The following is a 12,743-nucleotide window of genomic DNA, read 5'->3' as shown; positions in this document are numbered from 1 at the left end:
GTAGATTATAAAATGGATCAGGTAGAGAATCTATGTGTTTCTACAGGGTAGAAATAGATACAGATATACACACCCCATGTCACCATTACTAAAAGTTTTAGCACCTATGCATATAGTACTTCACATTGCTCATGCCAGGGTCCTGCAGAGCCCTTGCAGGAAAGGAGCAGCTCCCAGAACAGCAGCAGTCAGAGCTTGGGGTATTCACACTTCCCAACATGAGGAAACCTCACGTGGCAGCTCCTTTTCCTCAGCTCCCTGTAGAGTCAAGAGGAAAAAACAGATTCAGAGCAGCTAATCCAGGCTCCTGCTCTGAATTACCCTCTGGAGAAAGGACTTGTCTCCACAGCCAATACAGGGAGCCTAGCCAGGCAGTCCTGCAGATACACTTTTCTGTGTCCATGTTTGCATCCAGGGGCAAACTTGAGTTACAAAGGCAGAAAATTTGAGTGCCAGCCAGATAACCTGTGACTAGAAACCAACTGCCACGCTATGCACATTGCGTAGGTACCTTCCACTCCACCACAGATACTCAAAACCAGTTTGCATAGCTGTTATTAAAATATGCTGCAGGAAGCACATGTTAAGAAATGGGGACAATTAAATGAGCAGGCAGCTGCCAAACTCCTGACATAATCACCACAACAGATGCAGTGTGTTTTACAGTAGACGGAGGAGGGCATGGAGATGAAGTGTGGAACCAGGGCAAAAGCAGCCTGAATAGCAAAGACAATAGGGAAAACTCTATTAACAGTTGGCACTTTAAAGGGAGCTGTCTGCACTTTAAAGGCCGTGGGGAATAATTATTAGATTGGCAGCTACAGGATAATGCACATGGTGCTGTGCTATCTACATTTCTAGACAGTTTTCTCTTCCAGCTTCTCACAATTTTGGCAGAAGAGTCTTTGGCTTGCTCCCTCTGCTGGGCATTGATCTTTAGTGGCCCACAGACATCCCACATATCCACCAAATCACATCTTTTCTGCAAAACTTGTTCTTTCTCTCCCAAGTTCGCGTGTTCTGAGACACATGAATCTTCCCCAGCAAAAGCTTTTCCTCCTGGAGACAGCCAGCCCTCCAAGCTGCTGTGCTCTTCTCCCTCTCACAAGCCACTTGGTTAGGGAAGGAAAGAATCATCTTTCTCAAAAAAAAAAAAAACCCACCACAATTCTTCTTTCTTTGCCTGGGGCTTCCCCCAATTAGCACAGAAACAAAGCTGTTCCACAGGGCACCACAGCATCTACTCTTAACCTCGGTCCCCAAGGCTCCCAGATGGTGCCTTCCCAAACCTTCTGCCTCACTGATGCAAAGAGCCCCTTCAGTGCCTTCTCTTCTCTATGTGTATTTGGCAAAGTAAGAAACAGGCTGCTTTCCTTCTTGAATCTCCCTTTTTTCAGTCCTTATAGAATTGACTCTGGTGTAACTTGGCTGCAGAAGCTGAACTTGCCTGGAGTTATGCCTGAAAAAGCAGAACAGGTGCTGGGCTGGAGGTAGGCAGGTGGAGGAACAGTAGGTCCTAACCAGCACTCAGTGCTTTGTGCCTACAATCATGCTCCAGCTCTGTGAAAAAAAAATTTAAAAATCATACTTCAGTTAAGAACAGATTGGAAAACCTAAGGACATTTGGATTCTAAAAGCACCACAACCACTCTCACACGAGCCATCCATCTCACAGATGTAAGATGAATACTGATTGCACACTGGGATTGCGGATGCCCTTGCATCCGCAGAGACACCTTTCTGAACAAACATCTGTCTGGAGCACTGCAGGGCACGAGGGCAGCATGAATGAAAGGGTCTCAACATCCAAAGCAATGCCGTTCCTTTGCTTGTGTCCCTGGCTGGCTGGCCTCAGAGGATACCTGCGCTGATGGGGCACAATAAAAGAGGATTCAAGAAAAATCATTTAGTTGACCTCCAGTTGCACAGTGCTTGCTGGGAGACTGGGGGAAAAAAATCCCAAGATGTCTTGTGCGGTTTGCCAGCTCCATTTGCAAGGGGAGGGTTGAAAAGAAATGAAACTGTGAAATAAGAACAGCACACTAAAATCAGGAGGAAAAAAAACAGTCACAAGAAAGTTCAGGAAACCGTTGTTTCCTAAAACCTTTCTGTTGGACACTGAAGTTTAAATGCACTGAAATACTCCCAGAAGTGGTATGCAGGTTGGAAGATGCTCATCAGTCCCAGAAGTGAGCAAGCCCTGCAGTTGGGAGAGTGATCTGCGTGTAACCACACTCCCCCTCATTTCTTGACAGGCTGCGACTTGAAGGGCTATCGCTTCCTCTGTAACCTTTAGCCTGAAGGGAAACACGAGCCAAGAGTGATACAAGCTCCTTCTCAGGAGCTCACTGAAGGCCATCCAAATAAAAAAATAAATCACATGTCACTCTGAACGGTTGTAGCACCTGGTTGCCATCCATTTGCCATGAGCATGAGAAGACAGACACCAGCACTAGAACTGTAGTACCTACATGTTACAGGGTCTATTTCCCACTCCCAGCCTCACCCCACTGTGTCCCACAGGCAAAAACTCACACCTACCTCTGACACCACAGAGCCAGCTGTGTTCCCTTTCTAAAATAGTTTTCTGAAAGCTGTTCTGAAATTATTTTCTAAGGGACGCCATCAGAGATGGTTTTATTTTTTGTTGTTAACAGCCTCCTGAACGACCTCCCCCCAAATTTCCTTAATTTTCAGGCAAGCCAGCAGTATAATGGCTCTGGAAACAAATTGAACCGTATATGGGAGCCCCCAGAGCTTGAGAGCAGAATAATTTTAAATCTTTTCAGTTGGAAACATTTCTTATCAAAATAGGAAATATAATGTTTATCTTTTAGTCCTGTGTGCTGAATAGCTGCATCACCCTGAGACAACAGAGAAGCACTTTCATTGTTTCTCAGCAGGCTTGTTGACAATGCCACAGCATTTAAAGGCCAAATCCCAGGCTTCCAGTTTCTAAATTTAGATGGAGTTGAGGGACAGTTGTAATTACACATGCATTTATCTTCACAGTATTTTTTTCCAGGTACAAAGCCATCCCAAGATGCCGTCCAGATTCTCTGGAATATAACTAATCCCCCATCTGACTAATAATGGCTGCTTCCATTATAAGAGGAGATTTAGACCACCACCACAGCTCTGGATTCAGATCAAAGCACTGGGTAGACAAGAAAGAATATAAAGGAAGGGTAAAATAAAATTCACCATTCCAAGATGGGTAATTCCAGAGGGAAAAGACAAAGGAATACATTGAAATACAGAACACCGATTCTTCAAACCTCTCTGAATGTTTCTCAAGTACATGATGAAGAGTCAATCAGCACGGCAGCTGGACAGACAGATGCTTGTATGTCTTAACAGCAGGATTTTAATAATTAACTCAGACTGAGGGGTTGCAGGAGGGACTGTGTTTCACACTCGAGTAGACAGGGAGAAGCTTAACATGTTATTTCAAGCACAGCCTAGAAACTTCAGAGATAGCTCCCAACAATTCACCTAACCAAATGGCCAGATGGACAAATAGAAAAATAAGGAGATGGAACAGGAACAGACCCAAGGAGGAGGAACAGCAATCTGGAAATTCAGCTTGAGCCCCACCAGAGCAGGGGTACAGCACTTTCGGAGAGGCTGCATTTCCCCCAGATGCTGCAAGCGTGCTCAGAACTGCGAGCGGAGCAAGTCAGCGAGGCAACGCTGCCAAAAGCCGCTCAGAGGCACATCACCATCTCACCGCCAGCACTGAGAAGCAACCCTTCAAATCCAGATTGCTGTTTCTCTTGCCTGCTCATTGGCAAAGCACTTCAGGAAAGCTGGCATAGGCTACGTGCTTAGGGAGGCCCTTGCAGCAACAAGGGAAGTGCCTTCTTAGACACTTATGCTGATCCATTTGTGTCTGGCCACCTAATGAAGTTCTGCTGTGCTGCATTTCACACTCTTAAGCCTACTAAGAAAAGACTGCAAGGATAAAAAAATGTGACAGGATAGAAATATAGAAGTCAGGCCAGTTTATCTCTTCCAAGAAGTAGAGAATAGATTCACAGAGCAGGAAAGAGCATTTTCTGTTTCAATAAAAATAACACAGGGTAGTTATAACTAGTGGTTAGGAGGTAGATGGTTAGCAAGTAGCTATAACGACCCTGAGCAGGACTGGCCAGAACAGCCGTTCTCAAGGTTTCCATGGTCAGATGACAGCAAGCACTGCTGCAGGAACCTGGAGGACAAGGAGCACGTCAGGAAATGCTGGGGAAAAACAGGAGGAAAGAAAGAGAGAGAAGTGGTGGGCAGACAACCCAAAGGTGGAAAGAGGCAGTGGAGGAGCCATTGCTTGGTGAAGGAAGGTGAACAACCAGCCCCCAAATCGCAGTTCAGCACCACGCGCCTACCAGCCCACGTTATACTGACGACAGAGTTTATAACAGGGAGGTAGTCTCTTAAGCCCGTTGCCGAATTGCTTATGGGCTGACATGGGACCAGAGCCGTGGTGCCTCTGGCATCTGTTTATTAAATCAGCCAGGCACCCAAAGCAAGGGGGGCACAAGAACAAGCGTCCGTGCTCCCCTCAGCCCTGTAATGCACAGCACTTCCCCGCTCACATCCTGTACCACTGTGAAATCAGATCCAGGCACCAGAGCACAAAGAATTATTTGCAATAAGTGCACATAACCATTTCCTCATTTTTCCAGTTCTCCAGGCTTTTCCTAAACTTGTTACAGCAGAAACACTTCGATCCTTTCCCTCCTTTCTCACCCCACCTGGGTTATCACCTGCCTCAGTTGCACTGGGCTGTCACTACCAGCCGCCAAGTTAACAAACTCCATTCTTTCCAGCTGACTGCCCTTTCTGCATTTTGTCATTATAAATCAGCTAGCTGCTGACAGAGATCTCCCTGGCAGGCTGCCCTTGTCAGGAATACAGAGGGGTGAGCGCAGGGCTGGCAGGAACGCTCAGCAGGAATCATGGAGGAAACAGCACCTGGAGACCTTCCTCAGAGCTATCAGCCCCTTAAGGGACTTGCACAGGAGCACAGTCCTGTCCGAAACGCTCCCCGGCATATTCAAGCTTAGTCTAGTAGTTAATGAGTTAGTGTTTACCTGACCAGTCCCATCAGCCTTGCTCCACCAAAGCTCTCTTTCTAAGCAGTCTACCTGCTGACTGCCAGGCTAATTACACACTTTGACTTCTTATTAGGAACTAAAGGACAGCTTCCTCCCCAGAGCCCCGAGGGCACACCGAGGTACCTGCTCCTCGGCAGCACTGCTGCTGTAACCCCCAGCTGATGCTGCCCTGCCTTTACCCCCTCCAAGAGCTTGTCCAACGCTTGCTCATCCAAGCCCAGCTGTCCTTCTGGGGTCTGATCCCAAGACTACAGAGATCAATAAGACTCTGCAGATGTCAGCTGGCTTTGGATCAGGTTTCTGGAGATGCAGTGGGAAAGCAACACTGCTCTTGAGTCCAGCCTGCAAAGCACCACACCATCCTACAGAAACCTTAATTCCTGTTTCAAGTGTATCTTTAGTTCTCACGTGGAAGTGAGGGGTTTGTTTTGCCATTACAAAGACCCAGGTAACTTCAGTTAAAAGGGAGAAGGAGGAAAGAAAGTAGCATCGAGGTTTTTTCCTTACAAGACAGCCTTTTCCAACAAAAATAACTCATTAAGAGCAGAGGCAAGGCTGTAAAGGATTTTGCCACCAAACAACCACAAATACTCTGTTATTTTTACCAGTTGCTGCCAAACCAACAGTGTTAAATTCTCATTGCAGCAGTAGAGCAAAGTCCACTGAGTTGACAACAACTTATACTGCAACCCCATTCTATAAAAAATGAAAAAGTCCCCAATCACAACCGTCATCCTGTAGGCTAAATAAAGGTTCTCTGTGTGCTGGCTTCTGCTAAAATGAGGCACAGCACAGAGCAAGGTTATGAGATGAAGCTCCTCTGTAGTGGAGAAAGTGGAGTTTGCCACGCTGTTTGAATTGCAGAACAGCGACCCGACGTGTTGCAGGGCAGGTTGGGATTAGTAAACACAAGTCATCAGCTGGCTGGAAGCAAACACCGGCTGTCAGAGAAGCTCCCAGAACAGTTTATCAAGCCAATATTTCCTCCACAGAGGGGAGCATTTAAATAGATACATAAAATTCTTTTTTAGCCGGTCACAGCCAGCACCGAGATCATCTCGGGCTGAGCTTTCACACCATGAGTAATCATTGTTTTGGGAAAGAACTCTCTCAAAGTTTCTGTGGATAATTGAGAGGGGAAATGGAGATTAATTGAGGAATTAGGAAGTTACATTTTCTTATCTGCAAAGGATTTATGCTGTCACTCATGACTTGCTGTAGGCCTGATAAGAAAACATAGTGCAGTTCCAATTATGACTGCAACTTAGATGTATGACCTGGGAATTTAGGCCAGATGTAGAGTGCTCTGAAATGAACCTGTATCCTATAATCGCTCTGAGTCTGCTAAGCTACAGCAACACTTAGTAATTCATTGCTTACAGCTCAGGCCTAATTTAGGGCCTGCCTCCCATTTTTATTATTTCTGACTCACCCCTCATTAAGCAGACAGCAATACTTAGCTTATCTAGCCTTCAAACAGCTTGGCATATTAACTCACAACACCCCTGGCCAAGAGCCATGAATAACTACCCCTGTATTTAAGAAAGAAGAATTAAGACAGGGAAGCCACATCACCTCTGAGGCTACATCCAGAGGAGATGCACCAGCCTCCCCAGCATCCCTCTGGGTTGTTCTCTGTTCAGCAGAGAGAGGAGCCTCTCCCAAAAGGTCCAACGGGAAACATTTCACCTGGTGCGGCCACAACCAGATACCTACCCCTACTGCAGAAGGGCATTAGGTCTTCAGCAGGACCAGGAGGCAAAGAGACATCAAGAGCTGGTCAGGTATGGAGTTACAGCAAAGTCCTTGGTCCAAGTGAGCCCAGCCAGTCTGAGCCCCTGCTGCAGCTCTTCCCTGGGACAGGCTGGCAGAGAGAGCACCCTCACTGCTCAGGAGAGCCCTCCTCTCCAACCCACGCACCTTCTTCCCAAGGTCTTATCAGATCACAAGAGGATCAGCTGTAATCTAGTTGGCTCATAGCCTTCCTCAGCCACCTCCTCCACACCTGGGAATTAGCTCTCAAACCCATCTCAGGCTGGCTCTGCTGCCCAGCTTGCTCTCACCCTTAGAAAGCAAATACACTCTACCTGCTGTGAGAGCAGGGTTTATTCCAGCCACCACCTGCACCAACCAGCAAAGGGCTCCAGAAATCAGTATTAGCTCCCCACTTTTACCATACAACAAGCAGTAGTCCTCTATCCCTTAGTAAGGCAGCCCTGACCATAGGCAAGGGGGCAGGACCTGCTCCCAGACAGCCCCCTACCTGTCCCACAGCTAAGCTCCATCCCCTTGGACACAAAGCCTGGGCACTCACCCACAAATCTCCCACTCACCTTTGAGAGCCCTCCCACTTCTAAGTAAAAGCAGATGATGAAGATGTTCCAGGTGACCCAAATTGCAGTCCAGATGGCATACTAGAAAGGAATGGGGGGGAGAGAAGCAATAATCATTAAGTCGTCACTGGAATTACTTTATATATATGTGATCCAGCTGGGGGCAGTTAAACGCCCTGAGTCAGCACTGCAATCGGTGTCTCTTCCTCTGTTTGCTTCCCACATGCAGATGGTCCCTTGCCTGATTAGAGACACAGGGGCAGGAGCTGGGAGGGAGGAAGAGCTTCTGCCATGCCTTTGTCCAGCATCTAGTTCTCCCTGTCTGTTGTGCAGTATCTCAGTGTTACTTTGGTACCAGTAATAATTATCTGACATCTTCCAAGTTCGGAGTAAGTACCGTAAAAGTGCAGCGCACAGAACAAAGTGTTCCTAAGCACAGCACCTCCTGCTAAAATTGTTTACAATGCTTGTGCCTGATTTCCCAGGGCTTTACTCAGTTCCTCATCGCTTGCCATATCCCACCAGAGCAAAGGCTGTGAAAGGCTTTGTACAGCTCTGAACAAAACGGCTGTTACTTACCACCACTATGTAGCGAGGTCTATATTGAATAGTGCCAAACAGGCCGAGGATAACGATGATGATGTGGAGGAAGTTGGCTAGGATAGGGGCCCACTGGTATCCCAGGAAATCGAACACTTGCCTCTCTAATGCCGCAAGCTGGAAGGGAAAAGGAAAAGGAGAGTTACAGCTTCTGGGCTCACGATGTTTATTCTCAAGGTTTTGACATGCTCCCTGAGCAAATCACTGCAGCAGCTGAAGATGTTACTCCATTCCCAAAGCAATTTACTCCCTGTGAACCAGGTCAGTAGGACAGAACATGTGTCTACGTGCCCCCCCTCCACTTTGTACGCATCCCATCTCCTCCAACAGCTAAGCCAACGCAGACCAGTGAGCTCCAGTGCCTGTGTGGGGGCACGTCCTCAGTTCTGTGCGCTTTGCAATGGGGAGGTGGCCCTGGCAGAGGGCAGAGGCGAGCAGCGGGATGGTAACACCTTCAATGGCTGCAGCAGGACTTGCAAAAGCTCATTTGTCAGAGCCTTCAGTACCACTCCATCATTCCTGACACCTCTCGTGTTTCTGCTCTCCAGCACACATCCATCAAAGTGAGAGAGGAGGAAACTATCTCCTCCACCTTCGCCCCACAGAAAATGCTGCCACCCAGCAAAGAAATTCTGCAAACACATTGGTTTTCCAGGACAGGCTGTGTTCCTCTCCCACACTAATAACATGGTTCAAGGCTAGTACTATGTTCTAGAAATAAAACGCCATTACTGTTGAAGTTCTGGGCCTGATTTTCAAATCATATTTGCATAAAGATGTGCCTTTCATCTGTAGCCATCGTCTGTGTATCAGCAGCAACTGGTCACCTGGATCTGAACTGCTGTGTTACACACGCAGCTGAAAGAGCACAATAAACATGCAATTACGTGTTAGCCTTTACATCCCCACAGCCTTTAAATACTATGTCTGTAGGAGAAACAGTGAGTGGAGGGAGCAAAATGGTTCCTGCAGGTTTTTCCCCAGTGCCCAGCCTCATGCAGAAATCTTCTCTCTGCTTGTCTTCACTAAGGCAGTGCAACCGACCTCCTCCCATTGACCAGCGACGCCACTCGTGCTACGGCACAGCACATTTCCCCGTTAAGATTTCAAAGCCTGTTTAATTATCATAGTAGTATGTGAGGATTGCATTATTGCATTTCATATTTATTTACTCTTAACAAATAATGACAATTTACCCTTGATAGTTAATATTAATTTTACTACTGATGAGACATTTACCATGGATGATCCTGCTCCACTATGTGACATCTTTTCCTGGCTTGGCTTTTAAATGGCAGCTGGGGACCAAGCACTGGAGCTTCTGTAATGGCTTAAAGCATTTAAGGACGTGAGCGGTTGTGGGTCCCCATCAAGCCACACGATGAGGGAAGCCACATCTATTAAATGACCATTATTCCTGCATCAGTGGGGAAATCACCCTCACACCTCTCTTGGGCTAGGAAGGTATTGCAGTTCTCAACAGTAGCTTGGAAGTTCAACAAAAATCTGTATTTCAAAGAAATCTATAGCAGCCCTGGTTAAGGGTGGTCAGTCAGGGTGGTGGTAAGCAGCTCTCCCTCTCTGACCTCTCTCTTCACTGGCAAAGCGGGGCAGAGAGAGTGGGGAGGGAATGGAGGCAGTCTTCAAATCTGTCTCTTCTGCAAAATAATTAGTCTTCCCTTTGAAGCAACACGCACTGCCCTGTTCTGATCCATTTGAACCACCTGGAAGATGCTGTGAGATGTGATGTATGGCCACGCACAGGGCTCCGGGGCTGGAACAGGGCAAATGCTGCTCATTTCACCGTTCAGCCTGCTCCCCCCACCCCCCGAGCACAGCGGATTTTCTGTATCTCATCAGAAACAGCAGTAATAGGTTAACCGCTTAATCTTTTAGGAGAGGATTAACGCACATACCTTAATGATATTTGGAAATTTTGAATCCTGACTGGCTGGCAATGGGTCACTTGACTGTGACCGCTTCATCCAATCAGGCATTTAATTGGCTTTGTGTGTTATATTAGCGCGGGAGTATGTGCTGCACAGAGCATCAATTAGTCGAGGGGACACAATGGGGGTGTGTTCTGCAGAGATAACGCCCTGCTCAGCTTTGCCTCTTGCCTTTAGGCCCTAAACAGGGGGATAAAGACACATCCTTCCTACCTATGCCTTCTGCCAGGAGTTTTCCCACTCCAGAATCAGGGCATCCATGTCTGGAAAAGTGTTTTCTTCTCACAAATGAACATTTGCCATTAGGGCTGTATGGCAAGGGGAAAGCTTGTCCTTCCACAGCTTCGTGATGTTTCCTGGCTGGTTTGGACCAGGGCAGACATTTGTCTGTGAAGTGAGAGGTACCAAGCCGTCCTGGAGATGGACCTGCCAATCTACGCTGACCTCAGACTGGGGCACAGCTCCTGGAGAGGTCTCTGGTCCCTGACCACGCTGGATTTTTCCCGTGATCCCAGAAGTTAGCTTCATGTCATACTTCCCTCTTCCTTACTGCAATTGCCCTTGTCTCCAGGTTGTTTCTGTTCTGATTTACGTTCTTTTGCCACTTTCTCTGCATTTGTTTATGGTTTTGTGTCCCTGGGAGCTGCAGGCGTGACTCAGCTGGTACAGACATCAGCTGTGCCTGTCCACTGGTTCCGCTAAGAGGAGCGGGAGCTGGGTCGGTACGCCTTTGTGTGATGTGCGAGCTCAGGCAAGCTGTTTCCTCATTTATAAAAATAAAAGCAATTTTCTGTAAGATGTGTGTTGATGCCAAGCGCAAATGCTACTGTTGAAAGTCGAACACTGTGTTACTGACACGCAGGTGGTGAGTCCGTGCTGCAATCCAGCCATCAGAAATGTAGCCTGAAGTTAGGGTGGACTTGTCCCCATTCCCCCAGGAACCTAGCATAATTAAGGAAATATTTGCTAAAAACAAATAGATAAACAACCATTTCACTCATTACGCTGCAGGTCTGTGTGCAAAGCTTAGTCATTAAATGCTGTTGAGATCTGCAGATAAGCAGGGCTGATGTTTGGGGTTGGGATGTGAAGAATGTCGTGGTACCCTTCAGTCCTGGTTCCTTCAGCCTGGCTCAGAAATGGCAGGGCCAGGGCTTGTCCCTGCCTGCGGGTACTGATACATCTGCACCCTCGTACTGAGCCTGGATCCCTCTTGTTGAGCAGGGGAAATGCCATCTTTCTCTGCTGCTGCCAAGTTTCTGCAGAGTAATATCCTTGTTGTAGTGTTCTTTACGATGATTCACACTACTCTATTGAGAAAGCCTATTATATTCTAGAGATATTGGTTGTAAAGAGAAATTTCACAGATTGTGGCACAGGTTTCAACCCATTCAAAGCTGACAGGACCTTTCCATCAGGGAGGACAAATTTTTCTTCTTTATGACTATTCTTATTAAAACCAGTATTCCTTCTGCTCCTTTTGCTTCCCTACCCATAGAACATTTTTACCTTTCATTCTTTAAATTAAATGATTTGTTGCAGTACTAAAATCAGAATAGTCGTGGCAGACTTTTCTCTCCTGAAATAAACCACATTTCTGCTGATCTGAGTGAAACTGGAATAGCAAATAACCATGTGAAGCAATTGTTAGCCAGGCAAACAAAACAAGCCAGAGCTCTCTGTTGGGCCATCGTTCATTTATACAGCTGGGAAAGATAAGAAAGGCAGAGAAGATGTTCTGCAGTTTACAGAGTCCTATCACATAGCTCACACACAGTGAGCAAAGAAGGGCTTTGTAAGCCAACACGACGGGACATGCTCAAGGTCTTTACACCAGTAAAACTTCACCAGAGAGGGAAGCTGTACCTGAGCTGGAGGGGAGCGTTGCCTGATGGAGCCCATTGCAGAATAGGAAAATGGTCTTAGAAAACATCTCAAAATGTGGAACAGTTCCTTGTTGGGTGGCTCAAACCATTCCAGTTGCATTTCCCATGGCTCTGGCAAGACAGTGTCACTGGCAGATGTCGATGCCAGCAGAACACTCCGAACTGATTCAACATGGGCTGGGGGGTGCTTGTTTAAATTCTGGTCCCTCGATTTTTTTCTATCCCCTCATCTTTCTCTTCTGTTGCTCCTGTCATGCTGATAAGCTGGAGAGTTCATCCTGTTCCCCTTGTGCCTCCGTACTGCTAAGGAAGAAGGGATGCTGATGAACAAGCCAGTTACCTGTAACTCTTTAACTCCCTGTCCTTTATAGCCTGCTATCAAGGTCATGTTATCATCAGCTAGATTTTCTCTTAGTTTATTAAGCTTTTAAAGCCCTTTAATCTTACTTGGTTTGGATCTGTGTCTTTCACTGCATTTCCGATATCAATTGGGACACAAGGTAACAAATATCACTTCCAAGATGTTGACATGACTCGTACAGATGCAGGAACGATGCTCGGAAAGCCCAATGACAGGCACAGGTATGCAAAGAGGATGTCCTGCCTACACACACACATCCATATGTATCTGTTCCTGCAAGCAAACCTGCTTTTACACTTTCCAAATTCAGCTTTAATAAGAAATTTCTTTTTAAAATTAAATGTTAGAAATAATTTTACAAGCATGCAATAAATGAAACAAATGGGAAAGGCTGATCCTACTGCTATGGGCCAGCCAGGACCTAAGGAAGCTATTCCTGCAAAAAAAACCCAAAACCCCAAAAAACAGTTTTACCCAGAAACCTAGACAATTTTTCGCTT

General features: G+C 46.6%; 1 protein-coding gene across 2 annotated transcripts in view; it reads right to left on the bottom strand.

Annotated features, from left to right (window-relative positions):
- NKAIN4 (sodium/potassium transporting ATPase interacting 4) overlaps positions 1–12,743 on the bottom strand; it is a 53,356-nt gene that overhangs the window by 19,476 nt on the left and 21,137 nt on the right. For both annotated transcript variants that reach the window (XM_075768688.1, XM_075768689.1), the window contains exons 2-3: positions 8,027–8,164; positions 7,448–7,528 (exon numbers count right to left, since the gene is read on the bottom strand). In XM_075768688.1, coding sequence (XP_075624803.1) covers positions 7,448–7,528; positions 8,027–8,164 — 219 coding nt within the window. The remainder of the gene's footprint in view (positions 1–7,447; positions 7,529–8,026; positions 8,165–12,743) is intronic.

Source organism: Balearica regulorum, chromosome 16 (genome assembly GCF_011004875.1).
Source record: "Balearica regulorum gibbericeps isolate bBalReg1 chromosome 16, bBalReg1.pri, whole genome shotgun sequence".
In the NCBI taxonomy this organism is placed as follows: Eukaryota; Metazoa; Chordata; class Aves; order Gruiformes; family Gruidae; genus Balearica; species Balearica regulorum.
The sequence above is the reverse complement of the archived record's forward strand: the minus strand, read 5'-3'. Positions and strand labels throughout refer to the sequence as shown.